Raw genomic sequence first — 25,598 nt, 5'->3', positions numbered from 1 at the left:
TTGTGATATTCTGGAACTGGCTAGCCCTTTCATCACATCCCTTGTCTTAGGTAAGAGGGAGCCTGGCTTTCTGGGACAAAGTAGGATGGCTGTTTGGCATCTGTCAGCTATGATCGCTTGCCTTTGGGAGAGTCTCTCAAACTTCAGAAACAAAATCGCAAGCAAATGTGTCTCTTTTGATAATCATGTGAGTTTCATGGCCTGGCTCCATCTGCCTTAAACCTGCTGCCCATGAGAAGATGTGAAAGATGTGAAAGAAGATGTGAAAGAGACTGTATTCTACTCAATTCTCAGAACTCCTACCATGGAGATGTCTTGCATGAGTTTACATCAGTTAAAAGCTCCTTCCAGCTTCTTAGAAACATAATATGCTTTCTCAAGCAAACTGTGCCTTCTGAGATTCCATTAGATCTTTCTGGAAGGGGATATGGGCTTCTCCCATGGCTCAGCAGGTAAAGAGTTTGCTTGTCTCTTAGTGAAGAATCACTGCTTTAAAAATCCAGGCTCCAATGAAGGGTGTTCCTGCCTTCTCCTCCCTCACAGCTTGTGGCCAGAGACAGTTGGGCCAGTAAAACATGTTTCCACAAACCCAGCAGAGGTCCTGGAGTCAGAAACTGTTGCTTCCCTGGAAAAGAACCCCTTGAGGGTGGCAGGATCCCAAGAAACTGCTGAATAATACATCTGAGCATGGTTCTCTGACAGAGACTCAGAACCAGTAGCATCAGTGTCTCCTGGGCCCTGCCCTAGACATACAGAATCAGAACCCTGCAGGTAGGCCTGGATGTGCTGTGTAATAGCCAGTCCTCTAGGTGACTCTGGCACCCCACTCCAGTACTCTTGCCTGGCAAATCCCATGGACGGAGGAGCCTGGTAGGCTGCAGTACATGGGGTTGCAAAGAGTCGGACACGACTGAGCGACTTCCCTTTCCCTTTCTAGGTGACTCTAATGCACTCTCAAGTTTGAGAAGCATCATAGAATAACCATTACTCAGTAGGTTAGATTAGAAACCAAAGCAAGGCTGCTCTGTGAGCATCAATGGTTTGGAAACACCTGTAGTAGAGCAATTAACACTTCTCCTCTGGCAGAAGAAACCTTAATCTAGGATTTTCAGGCGGAGAAGGCAATGGCACCCCACTCTAGTACTCTTGCCTGGAAAATCCCATGGATGGAGGAGCCTGGTGGGCTGCAGTCTGTGGGGTCGCTTAGAGTCAGACACCACTGAGCAACTTCACTTTCACTTTTCACTTTTCACTTTAATGCATTGGAGAAGGAAATGGCAACCCACTCCAGTGTTCTTGACTGGAGAATCCCAGGGACGGGGGAGCCTTGGTGGACTGCTGTCTATGGGGTCACACAGAGTTGGACACGACTGAAGCGACTTAGCAGCAGCAGCAGGGTTTTTAGGCAGTAATCCAAGTCTATGCCCCAACCAGTAACACTGAAGAAGCTGAAGTTGAACAGTTCTATGAAGACCTACAAGACCTTATAGAACTAACACCCAAAAAAGATGTCCTTTTCATTATAGGGGACTGGAATGCAAAAGTAGGAAGTCAAGAAACACCTGGAGTAACAGGCAGATTTGACCTTGGAATATGGAATGAAGCAGGGCAAAGACTAATAGAGTTTTGTCAAGAAAATGCACTGGTCATAGCAAACACCCTCTTTCAACAACACAAGAGATGACTCTACACATGGACATCACCAGATGGTCAACACCGAAATCAGATTGATTATATTCTTTGCAGCCAAAGATGGAGAAGCTCTATACAGTCAGCAAAAACAAGACCAGGAGCTGACTGTGGCTCAGACCATGAACTCCTTATTGCCAAATTCAGACTGAAATTGAAGAAAGTAGGGAAAACCACTAGACCCTTCAGGTATGACCTAAATCACATCCCTTATGATTATACAGTGGAAGTGAGAAATAGATTTAAGGGTCTAGATCTGATAGGTAGAATGCCCGATGAACTATGGAATGAGGTTCGTGACACTGTACAGGAGACAGGGATCAAGACCATCCCCATGGAAAAGAAATGCAAAAAAGCAAAATGGCTGTCTGGGAGGCCTTACAAATAGCTGTGAAAAGAAGAGAAGTGAAAAGCAAAGGAGAAAAGGAAAGATATAAGCATCTGAATGCAGAGTTCCAAAGAATAGCGAGGAGAGGTAAGAAAGCCTTCCTCAGTGATCAATGCAAAGAAAGAGTAAAACAACAGAATGGGAAAGACTAGAGATCTCTTCAACTAAATTAGAGATACCAAGGGAACATTTCATGCAAAGATGGGCTCGATAAAGGACAGAAATGGTATAGACCTAGCAGAAGCAGAAGATATTAAGAAGAGGTGGCAAGAATACACAGAAGAACTGTACAAAAAAGATCTTCACGACCCAGATAATCACGATGCTGTGATCACTGACCTAGAGCCAGACATCCTGGAATGTGAAGTCAAGTGGGCCTTGGAAAGCATCACTACGAACAAAGCTAGTGGAGGTGATGGAATTCCAGTGGAGCTATTTCAAATCCTGAAAGATGATGCTGTGAAAGTGCTGCACTCAATATGCCAGCAAATTTGGAAAACTCAGCAGTGGCCACAGGACTTGAAAAGGTCAGTTTTCATTCCAATCCCAAAGAAAGGCAATGCCAAAGAATGCTCAAACTACCGCACAATTGCGCTCATCTCGCATGCTAGTAAAGTAATGCTCAAGATTCTCCAAGCCCGGCTTCAGCAATATGTGAACCGTGAACTTCCTGATGTTCAAGCTGGTTTTAGAAAAGGAAGAGGAACCAGAGATCAAATTGCCAACATCTGCTGGATCATGGAAAAAGCAAGAGAGTTCCAGAAAAACATCTATTTCTGCTTTATTGACTATGCCAAAGCCTTTGACTGTGTGGATCACAATAAACTGTGGAAAATTCTGAAAGAGATGGGAATCCCAGACCACCTGACCTGCCTCTTGAGAAATCTGTATGCAGGTCAGGAAGCAACAGTTAGAACTGGACATGGAACAACAGACTGGTTCCAAATAGGAAAAGGAGTATGTCAAGGCTGTATATTGTCACCCTGCTTAGTTAACTTATATGCAGAGTACATCATGAGAAACGCTGGGCTGGAAGAAACACAAGCTGAAATCAAGCTTGCTGGGAGAAATATCAATAACCTCAGATATGCAGATGACACCACCCTTATGGCAGAAAGTGAAGAGGAACTAAAAATAGTCTTTTGATGAAAGTGAAAGAAGAGAGTGAAAAAGTTGGCTTAAAGCTCATCATTCAGAAAACGAAGACCATGGCATCCAGCCCCATCACTTCATCGGAAATAGGTGGGGAAACAGTGGAAACAGTGTCAGACTTTATTTTTTTGGGCTCCAAAATCACTGCAGATGGTGACTGCAGCCATGAAATTAAAAGACGCTTCCTCCTTGGAAGGAAAGTTATGACCAACCTAGATAGCATATTCAAAAGCAGAGACATTACTTTGCCAACAAAGGTCTGTCTAGTCAAGGCTATGGTTTTTCCTGTGATCATGTATGGATGTGAGAGTTGGACTGTGAAGAAAGCTGAGCACTGAAGAATTGATGCTTTTCAACTGTGGTATTGGAGAAGAGTCTTGAGAGTCCCTTGGACTGCAAGAAGTTCCAACCAGTCCATTCTGAAGGAGATCAGCCCTGGGATTTCTTTGGAGGGAATGATGCTAAAGCAAATGATGCTAAAGTCCAGTACTTTGGCCACCTCATGCAAAGAGTTGACTCATTGGAAAAGACTCTGATGCTGGGAGGGATTGGGGGCAGGAGGAGAAGGGGACGACAGAGGATGAGATGGCTGGATGGCATCACCAACTCGATGGACATGAATTTGAGTGAACTCTGGGAGTTGGTGATGGACAGGGAGGCCTGGCGTGCTATGATTCATGGGGTCGCAAAGAGTTGGACACGACTGAGCGACTGAAGTGAACTGAACTGAAGCAGATCTGGACTTTGGCCCTTTTGAAGGCAGGGGACAGCTGAATCGATCTAACAAGATCTGTTGGTCACTAATAGTACCCCATGTTCTTCTTCATTTCTGTGGTCATTCATTCATTCATTTTACAAAAATGTATTAAGCACCTATGTTCCAGGTACTGGTCTAATAGGTCTAGTAGGGTGAGTATGTATTTCTTGTCCAAATGGGCTTAGATTTGAATGAATCAATTGCTTTGCAATTACTACTGTGTGATTTTGGGGTAGTGACTTAAGCTCTCTGAGGCTTGGTTTCTTAGCTATAAAATGAGGTCAATAGCTAGCTACTTTATAAGACTGTGAGGATTAAGCTAATGGGTAGGGACTTCCCTGGCAGTCTTGGTAAGACCTCACCTTCCAATGCAGGGAATGCAGCTTCAGTCCCTGCTCGGGGTACTAAGATCTCACATACCTTATGACCAAAAAATCAAAACATAAAAAAAAAACCCAGAAGCAGTAAGATAAAAAAATTCAATAAAGATTTTTAAAATGGTCCACATTAAAAAACATCTTAAAAAAAGATAATGAATAAAATTGCTAAGCATGGTCCAAGCTCTATGCTCAATAAAGTCATATTAGTTGTTCTTGATGTGATGTTAGAGATCTGAGAGGTCATTGCTGGCTGGAGTAGAAACTTCTGTTGGGTGGTGGTGGGGTTGAGGCGAGATTGCCCAAGTCAGTGATTCTGAGCTCTGGATGCACATTAGAATCTCATGGGGTGTTTGTAAGAAGGAATGCTGATGCCACCCCTAGAGATTTCAGTTTAATTGGCCAGGCTGAGAAAGATTGGCTTGATCCTCCAACTAGGAGGAAACGGTTGTCTTGGTCCGATCATTTGTCATCAGTGGATTCCAGAGCAGAACATGCATCTGGCAGTCGTCACCAGTGAGCCGTGGGCGATACCTCTGGGCCTGGGTTTCCTTCCTCAGCCCTTTGGTTGCTGCCCTCATCAGGGACTCAGAGCCCCATGAAACAGTTTGTTGAACTTGGCAAAGTGGTGTGTTATGCTTGTGTTTACTCTTCTGAACCCATGGCGAATTGCTGAGTACTTTAACACACTCCCTCTGCTGCCAGATTCACAAGTTCCACATGAAGTCTCTCTCATCAGACTGGATCCAAATGGAGGACCCACCCCCAATCAATTGCACAGCCCTCAGAGAGTTTTCTTCACTTAGAATCAGATGAACAAGCTCTTGGGCTATGAATCTGTCCAGTCACGTTTTTAATGAGTTTCCTATGAAGTTAGCTATTTGACCTTCAAGTGTATAATTTTCATTGTTTTCATTTGATTACACCCAAGTCATTTTTCTAGAGGCAGGAGATTAGACATAAAACAACCAAACGCGAATGCTACTCCCTGGCTGTCCAGCCTCGCCCTCTTGGGTTTCCTGGAATTCAATATTTTCTAGTGCCTCAAATAATACCACTTGTACTTGAAGCTAATTTTTAAAGAAAAAAAAATGAACTGTATTGCCATGTAACATAGGGTCTTTTGAAATGAACTGGGATGTCTCTGTAAATTTGCCAAGGCTGCAACTATTAGAAAGGCTCATGGACTTGTCTTTACAATGACCATACCCTCCAGGGGCATTTGGATCATGAAAGGGGGACTGGACTTGATGAACTGTAACTTATAACTTTCAGAGTCCAAGATTTCTTTGATTTGGGAATTTGTGCTCTGCCCGCTCTAGCAATTCTGTAGAGTAGGTTCATCTGGTAGGTGTGAATCCAAGATCGACATCGGTGCTTTGGGACTCCACTGGGAACTGAAGAATGGACCCTAGTTAAGAGAGCCAGGCTTGCTGAGTCCTTTGATGCCTTTGAGTGTTAGTTCACGATCTCCTCTATTCTGGAACCTCTCTTGTCCAAGGGCACAAATACAATCTCAGGAGTGGATTCTGCCAACACAGATTCATAATAATCCTGGATTTGATCCAGGCATGTCTTCATTTGTTCTTCATTGTTAAACCAAGACCTGCTGCCTAATAATAACAGCTGATACTTATGTGTCTGCTTACTGTTATGTGCTGGGGTAATCCTTACGATGAGGTTAGAAGCTTCCATTTAACAGATGAAGAAACTGAGGGAACAGAAAGGTTAAGTAACTTGCCAAGGTCACTCAGCTGGGTAAATGGCAGACCTGGATTTGAACTGGGAGTCAAACTCTTAAACTCTGCACTCTATTGTCTAATGAAGCAGACTAGGATTTAGGGTTGAAAAGAAAGTCATGAGCCACTCCTGGAGGGTCAAGCAGTGACCAGAACCAAAAGTGTGATAACCGCAAATCTGACTTATCCACCCTAGGTGATAAGGGGGGATGAACCTGAAAACTATCACAACACTGTTAATTGGCTATCAGTTCAGTTCAGTTGCTCAGTCATGTCCAACTCTTTGTGACCCCATGGACTGCAGCATGCCAGGCCTCCCTGTCCATCACCAACTCCTGGAGTTTACTCAAACTCATGTCCATTGAGTTGGTGATGCCATCTAACCATCCCATCCTCTGTCGTCCCCTTCTCCTCCTGCCCTCAATCTTTCCGAGCATCAGGGTCTTTTCAAATGAGTCAGTTCTTCAAATCAGGTGGCCAAAGTATTGGAATTTTAGCTTCAACATCAGTCCTTCCAATGAATATTCGGGACTGATTTCCTTTAGGATGGACTGGTTGGATCTCCCTTGCAGTCCAAGGGCTATACTCCAATACAAAATTGTTGTTAGTCACTCAGTCGTGTCCAACTCTTTGCGGCCCCATGGACTGCAGCATGCCAGGCTTCCCTGTCCTTCACCATCTCCCGGAGCTTGCTCAAACTCATGTCCATTGAGTTGGTGATGCCATCCAACCATCTTATCCTCTGTCGTCCCCTTCTCCTCCTGCCTTCTATCTTTCCCAGCATCTTTTCCAGTGAGTTGGCTCTTCGCATCAGGTGGTCAAAGTATTGAAGCTTCAGCTTCAGCATCAGTCCTGACAATGAATATTCAGGGTTGATTTCCTCTAGGATTGACTGGTTGTCTTAACTGGAATCCATTCTTCAGTTTCCAGTGGAGTTCCAAAGCAATCTCGGAGCTGCACATACCTACAGGAAGGGACAGAGCACATATTCCAAAATCAAAGAAATCTCAGACTCTGCAAGTTAGATCCTGAAGGAATCCAATACAAAATAGAAAGTAAAAAAAAAAAAAAGGTGGAATGAAACCATATAGAGAAATCCCCTACAGTGATTTTCGGGGGAGGGAGATGAAGGTTGTTTTCACAGAGGATGGGATTTCTACCCCTTCACTGCCCAAACTGAAGAAGCATGCTTTTTCCTAGAAGTTCATTGGAGGAGGGTGGAGTCCAATAGTTGGTCCAACATGGCTCCCTGATTGGCATCTTTCTCCCATACAACCCCTCTGCTGGCTATTTTCCTGCCATCTCGGTATTTGCCGTTGGTCCCTTCAGATAACACTGATGAATAGTTCTTGGCCAGGCTTTTGCATCCACTCTTCCTTAGGTAGTTTATATACTTTCTTTCATTTCGTCTGCCTTCTGTGGAGTCCACTGCTGGCTGTGGGTGGCCTGATTGGCTCTGGTTCTCCTTGGGCATGCCAACCAACATCCAGAGTTTTGGTTTAAGAAAAGACAATGAGTGAATTAAAGAGTCTTTCATTGTCCACACCAGGAAACACATTGAGTCAACACTGACCAACTCATGGACAATGGGAGAGCTGCCAGTTTAGGTTATTTTTCTCACTCTCACTGCCCTAGGCTTTCTGATGTAAGGGTTTAGAGGACCGTTTTATGAAGCCGTGAACCCATGAGGTGTTTGAAATTTAGTTCTGGGGAGGGAACTCTTGAAGAATGAATCTTGTATTGACTAAATGACCTAATTAGGCTGCAGACAATTCTTGCAAAGGAAAGATCACTCTATTTCTGAAATGAAAAAGAAAGAGGCTTTCTGCGAGGGTCCTTCTGAACTTTAATAAAAGAGCATCCCTGAGGAGTGGAATGGTCTGAGGTTTTAGGAAAGTAATAAAAATGCTGGCAATGTGAGGAGGCCCCACCACGGAGGGAAGGGCAGCATCCTGGAACTGATTTAGAAAATGGAGCTAATGGAACGCAAAGGCGTGAAAAGAATTCTGACTGATCCATTTTAGGCCCTTGGCTTTTTGCTTAAAACTAACAAATGAGCCTTCCTCTTTTTTTTTTTTTTTTTTAATTTATTTGGCTGCATTGAGTCTTAGTTGTGGCATGAGGGCTTATGCCCTGAGGCAGGTGGGATCTTAGTTCCCTGACCAGGAATTGAACACACATCCCCTGCATTGCAAGGCAGATTTTTAACCACTGGACCACCATGGAAATCCTGCCTGCCTCTCTTGAGGTTACATGTAAAGCAGAACGATAGCTTCAAATTTTTATAACCTGCTTCTCTTGGAACATTAAATGATTCCCACCCTCTCCCTTCCCAAGCCCATTTTCTTCCTAAATGGCCTCTTTTTGGCTCTAAAGCAGCCAGTGGATGGTTGAAATCCCACGATCTCCTCACTCATCAGCATTTCTCCCAGGCCAGGGCATTGTTTTTATCATATGCATTTTCTCAAGTTCTACAAGTTGTGTTATTAACCCTGAGGGCAGCAGGAGGGAATGGTTAGGAGTCGGGTAATTAGGGAGATTGTGAAAGCCAGGCAATCAGAAGGCAGAACTGGACTGTCAAACTCAACATCTGATGAAATTCAGAATTAATTGGGAGAAGTAGCTGTTACCATAGTAACCAATTCCCACTCTCCCTTAAAATGGAAAATAAACAGAAAACAGGACAAATACTTCAAGTGAGTGTCTGGAAAGAAGGCCCTTCTGTGGAACAGTAGGAGAAAAAGGAGAGAGTCTGGATATTTTAGGATTTGCTGAGACAATGGTAAAACCAGTTCGTGCAAACAGAATGCAAGGCGTTTTTGATGGTTCAGTTCCACCCTTGTTTTCTCTAGGAAATCTCTGCACTCCCTTTCAGACTGCCTTTCCCATCTTCCTCTCTGATCATCCAGGTACTTAAAGTCTGTATCTCACAGGTTAGCCCTTGACTTGTAAGTGCTGGAAGGGAAAGGCAATCCACTCCAATATTCTTGCCTGGAGAGTCCTATGGATGGAGGAGCTTGTTGGGCTACAGTCCATAGGGTTGCAAAGAGTCGGACATGACTGAAGCAACTTAGCATGCATGCATGCATGCATGCATGCAGTTTTATTCAACTAGATAGCAACTCCTCCATAAAACAGTGTCTTATGCTATGTTTGTATCCCCTTTATCATGTAGCGAGATGCTCAGATAAATGCTTCAGATAGGCTGATAAACAAGCATTTTCAGAAAAGGGAGTGATGTTGGTTAATGAAAGAGAGTCTTTATTGAGTATTAGGCAAGAAGGGTAAACCTATGATGGAGGAAGGTGGTGCAGAGTCATGACGAGAACACACGCTTTTGAGTCACACACATTTGGGATCAAATCCTAACTGGTTATCTTCCTGACAGAAATGCATACGGAGCAGTGTCAAAAGACAAACACAAGAATGTTCGTAGCGACTTGGTTCGTAGTGACCCTCACCTGGAAACAACCCAAATGTCTCTCACCAGCAGAATGGATGCATTCACAAATTGGAGTACTCTACCGCAGTGAAGATGGATAGTCTTTGACTCCATAGAACAGCATGGATTAATCTTACAAATATAATGTTGAACGAATGAAGCCATACACAAAAGAATATACTACATGATGCGATTCCACTTTTAGAAAACTCAAAATCCAAAACTAATCTGTGATAGTGGCCTATATACATACCCCTGGGGAGATGGTTAGTGACTGAAGAAGACATGGTGGGTACTTGCAGGGTGCTGGCCACATTGTTTCATGATCTGAGTGCTGGTCCCCTATTTATGAAGTAGGGATAATGTTAATCTCATAGGATTGTTAGGGTTGGATGTGACAATCCATGGTGTGTAGTAATTGCTCAATAAATGTTCACTACAGTGATTATGATGAACTTCCCTGGTGGCTCAGACCATAAAGAGTCCGCTTGTGATACTGGAGACCCGAGTTCAATCCCTGGGTCTGGAAGATGCCCTGGAGAAGGGAATGGCAACCCACTCCAGTATTCTTGCCTGGAGAATTTCATGGACAGAGGAGCCTGGTGGGCTGCCATCCATGGGGTTGCAAAGAGTCAGACATGACTGAGCAACTAACAATGCACAGTGATTATGGATCAGCCTTCTTGGAGGGATCACTGTCTGGAGAAGTTCTCGGGGTGATGTGATGAAATCCTGCACTGTTTCATGGGTCCAGGATCCTAGATGCTACCCTGTCCCTTGTTCCATCTGTTTATTTTTCTTGGCAATGTCTTGGTCTCATGTCTGCTGAGCTCCTTATGGGCTCTTGGTCACAGGTTTTCTTGGTCACATGTCTGCTGAGCTCCTTGTGGGCATTCAAGGACTCTGTGTTCTATTCATAGTCTGTTCCTTCTTTCTCTCGTCTTAGTCCCCGGCACTGTCCACTCTGGTGAGCCTGCTTAACACGCTCCTGGTTCCCCCACGCTCACGCTGCTCCTTCTGACGGCTGGTGTCTCCTCCCCTTCTTACCCTGGTAGAGATTTCTTCCACTGACCCCCGTGGGTGCTCTGTAAAGCTCTGTTGCTCTGTTAAAAACCTGGGTCTGCACCACATGGACTCGGGCCCCACACTGTAGGCTGACTCAAGCTGAGCTCAGTTTCTATTCAGGGGTTTTAATTTTCCTGGTAGGCCTGGCTTGTCAAGGGCCATAGTTTTCCTTACCATTCTGGAGCCACCAGGCTTCTGGGTAAAACTGTCTGGCCAAGAGACACAGGCTTTCATTTTTCAGAAAGGAAACCCTTCCCAACTGGTGGAAAATAAGCTTTTGCTTAGTGACTAATAACATAAACACAGACGAGATTTCTGGGCTTATAAATAACCAGTTGTAAAAGTGCCCAAGGGAAGCGGCCCTTTTTTGCCCAAAGAATGGCTGAGAGTGTTCCTATCACCTGGCTGATAGAGACCTTACAGTAGGCAAGCCCGAGCCGTGAGCTGGGGGTGCGGAAACCGGTCATTCTTCAGGACGAATTCCCAAGGCCTTGCTCTTATATGTGATAAATCTTGGGCTACTCTGGAAAAATAATAGCTGATCTCTAAGGTTCTTCCTGCTCAAAAATCCTGTGATTCTGGAGCAGCCACCACATGTTTTAAAGAGTGATGCCAGTGGGGAGAGGAAAGTCTTAGGGTTTTGTTTTGCCAGAGCTGCCTAAGAAGCAGACAGAGTAATTACAAGAATAGCTCACGGTGACTGAGCAGTGGCTTGGGCACCGTGCTTAGGGGGCTAGGGCCCGTGAGCTCACTGAATCTCCCCTTACTGTGTGAGGAGGTTCCTGGCCTTATTTACTGATGAAGAGACTGAGATTCAGAGAGGTTGATGTATGTGGATAGTAGGATAGGGGCTAAGAGCGTGGAGTGTGCAGTCATTCGAGGGCTCAGGCCTTGTATTTGCTTTGTGGCCATGGCAGTCACTAACCTCACTGTACCTGGGCTTTCTCATCTGTAGAACAGGGATAGTCATAGGACCAAAGCCATGTGATATAATTCATGCAATATCGGCACAGTGCCTGCATATAGTAGGCCTTCCAAAAATGCTGCTATTATTAGGAAGGGCTCAGAAAGCTTCATATATAACACTTCATGGCCTCCTTGATGAATCACTGATGCTCCAAGTCTAGAAATGTTTGCAGTTACCTTATACAGGGTTGCAGTTATGGCATTGACCCCGAGACTCCAGCTGCTTCCTACTGGAGGACTTAAGAGTGGGGTTCCAGAGCCAGGCCTGGTCACGTGAACAGTTCTCTTAACCCAGCTGCCCACCAGCCTTGCCGGCAACAGTGGGGCTCTTGCCTCATTCATCCAGCATTTCCCAAACTGGCTCCTAGTTAGTTCAGTAAGAATATTGAAATGGCCAAATCACCCTGCAAAACTCAGGGTTAAAGAAGCCAGGTTCTCCAGGGGTGATCAAGTATCAGCATTTTCCAAGTATTTTACCGATGTTTGACCGTGGAACCCTTTATTCCTCTGGATGTCTTGCGGGACTAGTGCTCCATGAAACATGTATTTGGCTGTACCCCAGCCCCTCCAAACACAGTCAGCAAAGGAACAAGAGTGAAAGGATTGGGGGAGATTATTAGGAAAGGCATGCCTGGGAACGTGAGACAGGTGGACAGAACCAGGGTCTATTTTAGAGATAGGAGCAGCAGGACTGACTGTTGGAAGCTGTGTAGTAAAATATTTGGCACATTGAACTATGTCAAACAGAACTGTGTTTATACCTCCTTGATACCAAGTTAGCCAGTTGGAAAGGGACACGTCTGGTCACTGTCACAGGCCTCTTGTATGCAGGCAGCCAGTGACCACACCTTCTGCTGGTCACTGAAGGGACCAGTGGCTTTGGCCTTCTTTAAGCACGTATCAGGCTTGTTGGAAGTGTGAGGCTCCGTGTTTATTTCCCTATCAAAGTACTTTCTCTCTCTCCCCCTCAATTACCTACCCCCAAACCCGCTCTGCCACCCCAACTTTTAAAATTAGAAAACCTGCTGCCCTCTCCAGGGCCTGTTACTCTGTCATTTTTTGAGGCTGAGCCATGCATCTTGAGGCAGGTTTTCCAGTTTCCAGAGTTTATTGTCAATGAAAAGTGCACAACAGGCTGAAATCCCCAGCAGGAGCCAAGACTGCAGGGTGCAGCGAGGCCAGGAGACTTGGGAGCAGCCAGTTTTATCTGGCTGTTCTCTCTCCTCCTCCTCCCTGCCCTCCTGCTTCTCCCTTCTTTTTTATCAGAGAGGTTTGGCTGGACTTGAAGGAGCCAAAAAGGAACTGGAGGGGCCTGAGCTTCTAGCAGCCAGTGACAAGATGTGGGAGGACAGGGGACCCAGGCCCGGGCACGTTCCGGTTCACTGAGTGTGTCTGTGTGTCTGGCTCAGTGCTAGGTCCTGGGGTCCAATAGTATTGATACCAACAAGAATAACTAACATTATTGAGTGAAAAGGCAGGCTTTGTTATAAGCATTTAAAATACCAGATATCAATAAATCCTCCCCAAAATTCTAGAAGTATGTACTGATATATTTACATTTTACTGTTCAAGTGAGGCACAGAGAGGGCAAGCAACTCTCCCAGAGTCAGACAGCAAGTAAGAAGCAGATCCAGAAATCTACTTAGGAGTGTCTGGTTCCAAAACTAGTTATTACGTCTCTAAGTCTAGGCTCACAGTCCAGACAGAGGAAATAAATATGTAAGTCAGCAAATATATCCACACAGTTTGAAAGTATGGTAAGAGGTAGAAAGGAGGCAACATGGATGCCATATTTGAGTTTATTGTTGCCTGATGAGTTGGAGGGGCCCTGGTAGGTCAGACAGGTGGGAGTAAAGAAAGAGGGAAGAGCATGGAGGTAGGAGACAGCAGTGTGTGTGTGTGTGTGTGTGATAGTGAGAAACAGTGAACAGTCTGGCATCAGTGGGCATAGGGGGCCTGACAGGGAGCGGCAGAAGCTGATGAGATGGAGAGAGGTAGGCAGGTGTCTACCTGGGAAGGAGGGCCTTGGGTATCCTACAAACATTTTTATACTATATCCTTTGGGACTGATGGATTTCAACACAATGATTATTTTGTCCTTGCTCAAAAGACATCATATGTGAAAGCCCCAAGCTTTCTGCTCATAAAACAGCAGTGGAATAGCTTTGGCTGAGGTGGAGCTGAGGACCTGGAGCCCGTCTTTCATGTCCTCCTCTGACCTGGCCCCATGGGCATCTGACTGCCTAGAACTCCTAGGTCAGTCTAACAGAGTTTGAGTGTCATTGCTAGAGAATATCAGGGTTGAGCAGAAAGAAGCATTTAGTGCCATGCAGTGGTTTACTGTAACAGTCCAGAATGCATTTATGAAGTTTTGAGTGCCCCTCATTTAATAAATATTGATTGAACCCCTTTGCCAAAAGGCCGTGAATGCTTGGGATACCTCAGTGAATAAAACAGACCCGCCTACTTTACATTCTAATGGGACAGAGAGAATAAATGTACAGATGTGTAACAGGGATAAGAAGGGCCCATAGGACTTGTAGGACCTGGGGGCCACATTTGGAAGTTTGGGTTTTGTTTTGAGTAAGATGAGAATCTGGAAGGTTTTGAGTAAAGAGGTGACAAGTTCAGCCACCCATTTGGGGATCCAGGTAGCTGGTCCATATCCAGTGATTAATAAATGGTCGTTGTGTTTGTTATTCCCCATCATCCCATCAAGAAGGGAGATGTAGAAGTGGGAGAGGCTTGTGAGAAATGAACCTGGTGAAGTGGGTGGGGTCCTCAGAAGAGAGGCAGTTATCCTGCAGCGTTAGCAAGGCGAGTCCAGTCAGAGCAGCGATGATGTCATTGTCCACCTGGCTGGGCAACTTGCCCCTCTCCTCGTCACGCTGATGGCCTGACTGGTCTGCTCCCTGTGCAGTGACATCTCCACCATCGCCTCTCTCTACTGTGCTGTCTGTAGTCCTAAGTGAGCTTGTCGGTTAAACTGGCTGTTTGTGTGTCGCTGTTCCCCCCGCAGTGTTTGAGAACAAAGATAAGATTGTGATCATCATGGAGTACGCCAGTAAAGGGGAGCTGTACGACTACATCAGCGAGCGGCGGCGCCTCAGCGAGCGGGAGACCAGACACTTCTTCCGGCAGATCGTCTCCGCCGTGCACTATTGTCACAAGGTACGGCCCGCCCACCACTGCTTCCGCTGCAGGTGGTTTCCATGGGACCACGTGATTCTGTTCATGTTATGAAGGTGACATCTGTTCTTTGTAGTATCAGTTCAGTTCAGTCGCTCAGTCGTGTCCAACTCTGCAACCCCATGGACTGCAGCACGCCAGGCTTCCCTATCCATGACCAACTCCTGGAGTTTGCTCAAACTCGTGTCCCTCTAGTCGGTGATGCCATTGTAGTCATTGTAGTATATACAGAGAATTTATAAACTAGAAAGAAGAAAATCACCATCACCTTGAATCCCAGAATCCAGGAATCATCCACTATCAACATTCTTGTTTGTTTCTTTCCAATCTTCTTCCCTCTACTCCTCACATTTAATAAAAGCTTATTTAATAATTTTAGGTTTATAGGAGTTTCCATGATAGTACAGAGTCCCCATGCACCACACTCAGTTTACCGTGATGCTGACATCTTACAAGATTGTTGTACACTCATTAAAACGGAGACACCCACATTTGTATACTGTGATTAACAAAACTCACAGTTTTGTTTTACTTGGGTTTCACCAGTTTTCCTTGGGCTTCACCAGTTTTCCAACTTGGGTTTCACCAGTTTTCCTACCAGTGACCTTTTTCCATTCCAGGATCCAATCCAGACACCACTTTGTAAGCATTTTTATATTTCTGTCTTGCTACTTTTTTCACTTAGGGTTTTAATTTAAACAGTTTCCTATGTTACTAAAAATTCTCTGTCATTATTGTGATTGTTGGATGTTTAGACGTTCTGCTGCTGCTGCTGCTAAGTTGCTTCAGTCGTGTGCGACTCTGTGTGACCCCATAGACGGCAGCCCACCAGGCTCCGCCGTCCTGGCTATTATAAATAATGATTGACATCTTTCTACAGTAACCTTTTTTCTATCATTTGAATAATTGACTTAAGAGAAATTCCAGAACTGGAATTAGCAGACCGTAGGTTCTGAACCTTTCTATGCCCTGGTTTCTTTTCCTTGCATAGGTTACATCCACATAGGTTATGTACGAGTGTGCGAGTGTGGGAAGTAACTTCAGTTGTGTCTGATCCTTTGTGACCCTATGGACCCTATGGACTGCCAGCCTCCTCTGTCCATGGGATTCTCCAGGCAAGAATACTGGAGTGGGTTGCCATTCCCTCCTCCAGGGGATCTTCCCGACCCAGGGATTGAACCCGAGTCCCTTAAGTCTCTTGCACTGGCAGGTGGGTTCTTTACCACTAGCGCCACCTGGGAAGCCAGGTTTTGTACACACATGTACAGTTTATTGCCACACAACTAATGGGATGTACTCTTAATACCCCTAGTTTAGCTACCCTTGGCCTCTGCAGAAGGGAGTGAAGTACACAGATAACTCCAAGCCGTACTTCACCCAATTATTTATCACTTTAGTCCTGATTTTCATCCCATTCATACTTTTCCACAGAACTGTCACACCTGGAACAGTCCCTCACTTTGAGGACTGTAATGACTTGAATCCAGCATAGCCTCCAAACTAGAGTCATTTTCTTCATCGAAGTGATTGCAACACAGGGCCTTCTGGTTTGTTCAATATTCCGGTTAATTGAGAGTCACTCTGGGATGACCATCTTCTAATTATTTACAATTTAAAATCCTTAACCCATGAACATTATTTGACTTCCTAGCTGACTCAAAAGGCACTTATGATTCAGATTGTACAGTGTTTTGTATCTTATCATCATGCATTATCATAAAGCATCATAGATCCTATTTTCATTATTTAAGAGTGTGAAACTTGGATTGTGTATGAATGGGGTTTCCATCTTATGAAAACTAGGAATGCAGCCGTGTAAACCAAACTACTTCCAATGCTTAAACAAAATCAGCCACCTTGTGATCTGTATCTTTTGTTCAGGAGCCCTGCTTTGTGCATTTCTGATTTCAGAACACATCCCTGAAGGTTTGAATTACAAAGAGTGGTAGAAATACATGTTTTCAACCTCTTCGGTCAGTGTTTTTGGAGAAACTAAGAATTGTCAAATGGAAAGGAAACTAAGCAATAAAGTACCAGCTGTGAACATGCAGATTCTGAACTAAAGAAATCCTGAATGAAAGAGAATTCCTAGCCAGTTGGTTTGCTTAAAAGGGCAGCTTCAATTGCAAAGGTCTTTTATGCTGAATGATGTTAAAAACATCTCCCGGTCTGAGTAGCTGGTTCTTTCAGTTCCTCTTCTCTTTCCCTGCCCACCCACCCCCTTAAAAGATCGTTGGGTTTTAAAAAGAATTAAACTGGACAGTTGTTACTGCTGTATAGACCAGCGGCCTATTGGTTAAGGATTTCTTTTCACTGTACAACTGGCTGTGTGCTTGTCACTGGGCTCAGCAGCCAGCCTTGCCAGTGTTTGCTTGAACGGAAAGGTCCTGCAGTATGGTAGTGGTCTGCTTTGGTCTCCTTGGCCTCTCCGCCTTTCACCCTTCACCCCACATTGAGTTCTGCCCAGAAGAGAGGGATTTCTAGAACCTTCCCTCCCAGCTGCTTAGGAAATAACCCTTGAAAGGGCTTCTGTTATCCTCAGGACAGTTGTGCATGGTTTTCTGGGTCTAAAAAGGTTGAACCCAGTGTTGGGGAGACAGGTAGACCAGAGAGACAAGCCCGATCTGTGAGCCCTGCATTCTGAGCCGCCAGCAGGGAGATCTGCCTCTTCCCTGGGAATCGCCATCACAGACAGACGATGTCTGCCCCTGCCTGGGACGATACTGCTTTCACACGGTGGAATGACATTCCCACAGAGAATCCCCCCGCTGTTTTACAGGCTCTGGGGGAGAATGGATTCCAGTCATTTTTCCCTTAACCACGCAGCAAGTGACTAATGCTCTTCTGTCGCTGGTGCTGGTTGCTGGCGGGACGCTTCATGACAGTGAGAGAGGCCCCCGAAGGATGGGGGCGAAGACCACCGGCGCTGGTGCACTTTAATCTGTCAAAGATTTTTCCCTTTGCTCACCCTCCTTCCCCTTCCTCCCCCTCCCCACATTTCTCCTTCATCCCAACTACTCCCATTCAATTCCCTGCATGTCTTCTCATTTCAGAATGGTGTGGTCCACCGGGACTTGAAGCTGGAAAATATACTGCTCGATGACAACTGTAATATTAAGGTAAAGCTCTTGCCACGCTGATGGATGTGCCAGACCTGGGGATTGTAGCTGGTGGGGGGCGGGGAGATGGTGGTTAAATGCTGCTTCAAGCTGCAGCCTACGAATAAGACAGCCACTTCCTTCCCTGGCTGGCCGGGTGGGGAGCATCACGAGGCTTGAGCCCTCAGTTTGGTTGAATTCATGCAATGAGCTTTTATCGATCTCCAACTCCATGCCAGACATTGTCCTAAGAACTGACTTAAAATACTGTCCCTGCCCTTGGGAAACTCATAGTCTGTAATGATCACCATCAAAATACTTAGAGTAGCCCAGTGCATTTGTACGTCACATCATATTTGCCCGATATCACTTAAATAGAATCTTCACAACAGCCGTGTGAGATAGAGACTGTTATTTATATCATTTAACAGATAGGGAAACTCAGGCACAGAGATGTTAAATAACTGTCCTGAAATGACACAGTGGTAAGCAGCGGAGCTGGGGGTTTGAACCCACGTCTCTCTGATCCACTGAGCCCAAGTTTGAACCATTGTGCTGGGTTTGCCCGCAGGCCCCCAATTTTATTATCTATCCTGGTCACTCCTCTGTCACTCCCATCCCCTGTCTCCTACTTCTCCTTCATCCGCACCCCCACCCCAGCTGTGGAACCGGGAAACTGAAATGCTGTTGGGAAAAGAACATACCAGCAAAGTGATGGGGTTGACTTTTATGGGGAATATTATTGCTGGCTGCTGCCGGAGCTGGAGAAAGCTCTCCTGGCCAACAGGGTTCCAGTGCCTCCCGCAGAGCACTCCAAATGGCCTTTTGATCATGGCTACAAAATAAGCAAATGCAGTTTCAAAATAAACGGGAGCTCACCGCATGGGTTTCATTATGAAATGGCCTTGGTACTCCCGGCACCAGGGGTCCCTCCCATTGGCTGCTGGTGACGTTAGTGTCTCAGCCCTGGTCCCCAAACCAGGCACGGGAATGACCTTGCATCATCCCCTCCTTTGGTTGTTGCTCTCAGTTGGGGGAGTGCGTCACAGGGAGACTATTTCCTTGCCAGGGAGAGTGGAGTTGCCTTGCTGTTTGGATTCTGTTCGTGGATCATGGTGGCAACCATTAGTCACCATCGTCCTGTGAGAGGCCCCTGGAAGACACGTCAGGGTGATCTCTTTGTTTTTTTTTTTTTTTTTGTGAGTGGTTGGCGGTGATCACGTATTTCTCTGTAGTCCATCGTGTAAGAAGGAAACAGTTGGTCAAATTAGTCTTTCTAGGAACAGGAAGTGAAATCTCAGGGTTTCTCCATTTCTGGCAAAGTGGTTGGATGATTCTTGAAGGAGCAGTGGCTGCAGGGTTAAAAAGAGTTCCATCTTGTGTGGTTTACTAGCTGCTTGACCTTGGGGGAGCCACTTAACCCTGTTTCCTCAGCCATAAAACAGGGAGGTGGTAATGCCCACAGGCTTGTCTTGAGGACTGAACAAGATACTCTGTTTAGCTTTATCTGAGCACTGTTCAGTGAGTCACAGTTAAGAAAAGCAGTGACTTTGGGGTTGGAGGGCCTGGTTTGGTAATGCAGCCTTGCCCCTTACTGACGGCAGTGTTTAGAGGAATTGTTCACTTATCTAAACCTCAGTTTCCTCATCTGTCCAGTAGAGATGCCAGCCCATTTCTTTGGGGATTGTTGGTTATCTGTTCATTACCATGTGTCAGGCCCTGTGCCTAGTCCTGGACAATCCACGACAGATGTGAGGAATTTAGACAGTCAAAGCTCTTAGCACTTGACTCTTCATATCCAAGGTACCTGCTGATAAGGCTGGCTGTCCAGGAGGAAGTTGAACAGGAAGTCAGCTGCACTGAAGGTGCCTGGGGCTTGGTGGTCAGACCACAGCGAGAGAACTGGGTTCTGCTCCAAGAGACACATTCTAAGGGCTTGTGTCTTCCACCCTGGCAACTTTCTTTGCAGGTTCTTCCTGCCACCTGCTCCCAGAGCTCTCAAAACAAGACGTAGTCTTTACAAGGCCTGGAATGCAAGCCTGTCATTCAGGGATTGGGTTCTGTGGTACAGCTTGACCTCCTGGTCCCACGATGTAGTAGCAGAAGTGATAAGGCACATAGCTTCCTATGGAGTCATAGAATTCCCCAATGGAGGAGAAGAATGGTTAGCATTCAGAAAGCAATTGTGCTGGGAACAATGGGCAGGAGGCCTGAGAGAATGGCTCATTTACATAAAGCAAAAGGGCAGTGATATAGGGCCTCTCAGCTCCCAGGACCAAGTCTTCCTTCCAGGGTCCCTGACCATTATGTAGGGAAAAAGCAGATACATTAAATATTATGAAAATTGAGGTTTTGATCCTTTTGCCTTAGGAGTCTTTAAGAATTTCTACTCCTGGCATTTACCAACCTAAAATGCCTAATTGAGAGTGAGAAGAGTGTGTGTGTGCTCTGTGTCCAATTCTTTGCGACCCCATGGACTGTAGCCCACCAAGCTCCTCTGTCCATAGAATTTCCCAGGCAAGAATACTGAAGTGGATTGCCATTTCCTCCTCTAGGGGATGTTCCTGATTCAGGGATTGAACCCACTTCTCTTGAGCCTCCTGCATTGGCAGGCAGATTCTTTACCAGTGCATCACCTGGGAAGCTATAACCTTCCCTTTCTCTGATGCTATCCCTTCCTTCTGCTTGTTCAAGGACTCCTAAAAGGATCTGAGAAACCTAGAGCTTGAAGGAGTCTTTAGGTCATTTTCTGACTGCTGTTTTAACCGTTATGGCCTACAAAGTCTGATTGCCTCAGTACATCACTGTGTCTTTGTTTCCCTGGAAAGTGGCACAGAGCTTGTCACACAGTAGGTACTCTGAACTGTTGGATTTTGCAGCGAAGGGATGACAGCCAGGATTAGAATTCGCATGTTTGACTTCCAGGAAGATTCTCTTTTCATCATCTCACACCCACTTCCAAGGTTTTTGAAAATGTGTTTCAGCTGCTGTTGATCTCTCTTCTGGCTGCATGTGCTCAGCTCTTCCTGACTCAGCATTTTGCTGGAAATATATTTAGAAAGGGCACTTGTAGCAAAGACAGACAGACACATGGCTGCAAGCTGGCCTCCGAGTTCAAGAGATCCCATGTCATCAGTGTCTGGACGGGGTAGGGGGCAGGGGGTGGAAGGGGTGGAGGTGGGCATTGACCTTGAAGGTCTGTTACCAACCAGCAGAGTATGAGCAGCAGGTGCCTCTCAAAAGGTGGGTCCATCTTCTGTGTTTCAAGGGTAAGGGGCTTTGCCCAGGAAGCCTATAAAAATGTTACTGGTGGAAACTTGTCACATGTCGTTGCAATTTTGGTGTGAGCCATGGCTCTTGTTTCGTTCCTCTTCCCTTCCCTTCCTGATGTTGACTTGCAAAGAGCACATCTGGCGTTGGGAATTATTTATCTGGCCACTGCGCAAGGGTGCGGCTTCTAAAAATATTCACACAGTCAGTCGGCAGAAAGAATGAGAGCAATGTGCTTCTCTGGGTTGCATTCCGTCCTCTGTGGAGAAGCATGTCTACCAAAATAGACACCCAGCATAGCATTAATTTGCAATTAATAAAAACGGGCCAGATTCACATCCCACTCTCTGGGAGAATGGAATGCTGACAATTCCCATAGATGGCTCCTGTTAAAGTGCCTGACAATGAGAAGAGGGCCCGGCACCAGGGTCAACCGACCCCAAGAAAAGAGGGCTGGGAATTTGGTGAGCTCCCAGGGCTCAGAGTAGAAGGACGCAGGGGAAATGGCCCGTTGCCCCTGATGACAATGGAAACACCCACTGCTGCAGATAAGAGCGGCTCTGAATGGCCAGGGCTGAGTTGAAATGGAAGGCCCGAGGCTTAACAAGACCAGGATAGGCAGCTCAGGGTACGGACCTCTGGGCTTTGATTATGTGAATGTGAGGATGCTGCGTTCATGCATTCACACATCCATTCATTTGCTTGTTCATTTGTCCACTTATGTGTGTGTGTGGGTACATATATATCCATGAATGCCTGTATTCACTCCTCCATCCTTGCACTTATCCATTCAGCAGAGTGAACATCTCCCATAAGCACTACTTATTCGACCACAAGTATTTACTAAGTTGCTACCATGTACCTGATGTGGTGCTAGATGCTGGGCATTTAATAGTGAACCAGATGTCCAGGTTCTTCTCTTCTCGGAGCTCAGGCTCTAGCAGTTGTTAAACTAGCTGTAGTAATAATGAGGCCTGAGAAGGTTACGGAGGTGAATGAGGAAGGTAAGGTACCTGCCCTAATGGATTTAGAATTCCATTTGGGGTCACAAACAATAAATACATCATGTAGTTCCCTGGTGGTGATGAAAATCCATGCAGGGTGAGGCTGGAGGATGGGGGTGTTATTTTGGCCAGGGGCCAGTGGGGGTGGGGGCAGTCAGAGATGGCCCCTTGCATAGGACTCAACTCAAATTCACTAGGCTTTTTGGCCTTTGTACACACAATTCCCTCCACCTGGAATGCTCTTCCTATTGATCTTTACCTACCCATCCTTAGAGTCTCACCTTCAAGTCCTCTTCTTCCAGAAAGCTTTCTTTGGTCCTTATCTCTTAGCAGGCCCAGATGCTCTGCTGTGTGCATTATAGCCCCATTGTAACCTTCCTGTTAAAAGGAAGCAGTGGGTCTGAACTATGGGAGGATCAGAAAGTCATTGCTGAGGTTGTGGTGACTGAACTGGGTTTTGATGGATGAGTAGGAGTTCAATAGAAAGGAATGTGATGACAGCCTTCCAAGGGGTGAAACAAAAAGTGGAAGTCTCTCAGTTGTGTCTGACTCTTTGTGACTCTTTACAGTCCATGCAATTCTCCAGGATAGAATACTGGAGTGGGTAGCTGTTCTCTTCTCCAGGGGATCCTCCCAACCCAGAGACCGAATCCAGGTCTTCTGCATTGCAGGTGGATTCTTTACCAGCTGAGCCACCAGGGAAGCCCAATGTGATGATGACCTTCCAAGGGGAAGAAGCAGTAAACACAGGAATAGGGCAAGTCATGGAGGCTAGACTAGGAAGTCTAGTCTAAGCCCCTGCTAGAAGCCAGAACCCTGTGGCAGAGCTTCCACATGCCTTATTTCATTTGGTTCTGAGAATGCCTCCACTAAGGTGGGTCTGATTACCACCATTTTACAGATGAGGCTCCCATAGCTGATAAGCAGTGGGGCTGGCTACCATCCTAAGGGCTGTTTGACAGTGAAGATCAGGCACCTGATAAATTCTCTAACTCTCCCACCCAAATTTGCCCTAAATCCAACAGTGCATCCTCACACTCACAAGCGTTCTTGCTTCAGTTGCCTGACGTTGTGTGTAGGCGGCCTGGAGACAGCAGGCCCAAGGGGAAACCCTCCAAGTGCCGATGGTGGCTGTGGCCAGGCGGCCCGAGTCACTGTGGTCAGAGCAGCTGTTTCGGGAAACCATGGTTGAACACGCCTCCCTTCCCCAGGTGGCTTGGGGTGCGTCATTTCCTGTCTCTCTTGGGAGGAGGTGTGATCTTAGATCTTAAGATAGAAGCCAACTCCACTTACTCCTGCTCACTGGTTCACTCCCTACCTTCACTTTGGGACAACTCGAGCGAGGCTGTTATGGGGAGAGCCACGGTGGTGAACTCCAGGTTCCAAGAGAGCTATGGAGTGTGTCTTCCTAAAGAGTGACACAGAGAGCCCATGTCCTCCTTACCCACCGAGAGCCATAACTCCCCTTTATGTGGAGCTTTACAGCCAGCGCAGCTCTTCACCCACATCTCAGACTAGCTGCATTCCTTCCCTTGGCCTCAGCTTCCTCATCTGCAAAATGGGGATAACACCTAGGGTTGGTGTGAGAATTTAATATACGTACCACTCACAGAATGGCGACTGTTGTGTAGCAATGCTGCTGTTATGATTTTCTCATTTAGTTTGATTTTGCTTTTCACAACAGCGTGTGGTTGGGCCTGTTGCAATTCCCTTTTCCAGAAAAGGAAACAGACTCAGCTGGAAGTAGTGATCACTAACATTGACTGAAGGCCTGCTATGTATAAGGCATGGTTTAAGGCACTTCAGTCAGTTCAGTTCAGTTCAGTCGCTCAGTTGTGTCTGACTCTTTGCGACCCCATGAATTGCAGCATGCCAGGCCTTCCTGTCCATCACCAACTCCTGGAGTTCACTCAAACTCACGTCCATTGAGTCGGTGATGCCATCCAGCCATCTCATCCTCTGTCGTCTCCTTCTCCTCCTGCCCCCAATCCCTCCCAGCATCAGAGTCTTTTCCAATGAGTCAACTCTTCGTATGAGGTGGCCAAAGTACTGGAGTTTCAGCTTTAGCATCATTCCTTCCAAAGAACGCCCAGGGCTGATCTCCTTTAGAATGGACTGGTTGGATCTCCTTGCAGTCCAAGGGACTCTCAAGAGTCTTCTTCAATACCACAGTTCAAAAGCATCAATTCTTTGGTGCTCAGCTTTCTTCACAGTCCAACTCTCACATCCATACATGACCACTGGAAAAACCATAGCCTCGACTAGACGGACCTTTGTTTGCAAAGTAATGTCTCTGCTTTTGAATATGCTATCTAGGTTGGTCATAACTTTCCTTCCAAGGAGTAAGCGTCTTTTAATTTCATGGCTGCAGTCACCATCAGTAGTGATTTTGGAGCCCCCCAAAATAAAGTCTGACACTGTTTCCACTGTTTCCCCATCTATTTGCCATGAAGTGATGGGACCAGATGCCATGATCTTCGTTTTCTGAATGTTGAGCTTTAAGCCAACTCTTTTACTCTCCTCTTTCACTCTCATCAAGAGGCTTTTTAGTTCCTCTTCACTTTCTGCCATAAGGGTGGTGTCATCTGCATGTCTGAGGTTATTAATATTTCTCCCGGCAATCTTGATTCCAGCTTGTGTTCCTTCCAGCCCAGCATTTCTCATGATGTACTCTGCATATAAGTTAAATAAGCAGGGTGACAATATACAGCCTTGATGTACTCCTTTTCCTATTTGGAACCAGTCTGTTGTTCCATGTCCAGTTCTAACTGTTGCTTCCTGACCTGCATATAAGTTTCTCAAGAGGCAGGTCAGGTGGTCTGGTATTCCTATCTCTTTCAGAATTTTCCACAGTTTATTGTGATCCACACAGTCAAAGGCTAACATCTACCAATTCATTTGATTTCATGTTAGCCCTGTGAGGTAGGTTACATCATAACCATCATCCTCTAAGTTACAGTTGAAGGACCCCAGGGTCAGAGTGGCTGACATGCAGCAAATCCCCTGGGGATCTTGTGACAGTGCAGACCCTGACACTGTAGGCTCTGGGCGGGGCTTGGGAGCCTCAGTTTCCAATGGGTTCCCAGCTGGTAGGTGGTGAGGCCAGGATTTGAGCTCAAACATTCAAACCCAGCATCCCTTGCTTTTCTCATCATATGATGCAGCCTCTGTAAGGCTGGACATGCTTATTTTGGAAATGGATGTTAATCATTTCTCTTGGCTCTTTGGTGGAGTCTGAGCAAACAGTTGTTAAGTAAACCAAACCCTTGGCATTATCCTAATGGCTGTAGTTTATAGAGTCGGCCAGTACTAGGGCTATTGCAGGGCTTTACATACATGTCTTTAATCCTCACAGCAGCTTTAGAGGTGGGTTCTACTATTATTCCTGTTTTGCTGATGAGGAAATTGGTGGCAGTTCCCACATCACCTGGCAGTGCCGAGTCTAAGGCTAGCTCCAGGTTC

The 25,598-nt window shown here is 46.0% G+C and overlaps 1 protein-coding gene across 1 annotated transcript in view; it reads left to right on the top strand.

The window, feature by feature from the left end:
* The window catches only part of NUAK1 (NUAK family kinase 1), a 79,374-nt gene that overhangs the window by 39,887 nt on the left and 13,889 nt on the right, over nucleotides 1–25,598 (top strand). Inside the window, exons 3-4 of the mRNA XM_086403981.1 lie at nucleotides 14,595–14,746; nucleotides 17,818–17,883. Of these exons, the coding sequence (XP_086260107.1) occupies nucleotides 14,595–14,746; nucleotides 17,818–17,883 (218 nt within the window). The remainder of the gene's footprint in view (nucleotides 1–14,594; nucleotides 14,747–17,817; nucleotides 17,884–25,598) is intronic.

Source organism: Bos grunniens, chromosome 5 (genome assembly GCF_055505025.1).
Source record: "Bos grunniens cultivar Pamir isolate PY7600 chromosome 5, Bosgru_T2T1.0, whole genome shotgun sequence".
Taxonomy (NCBI): Eukaryota; Metazoa; Chordata; class Mammalia; order Artiodactyla; family Bovidae; genus Bos; species Bos grunniens.
The sequence above is the reverse complement of the archived record's forward strand: the minus strand, read 5'-3'. Positions and strand labels throughout refer to the sequence as shown.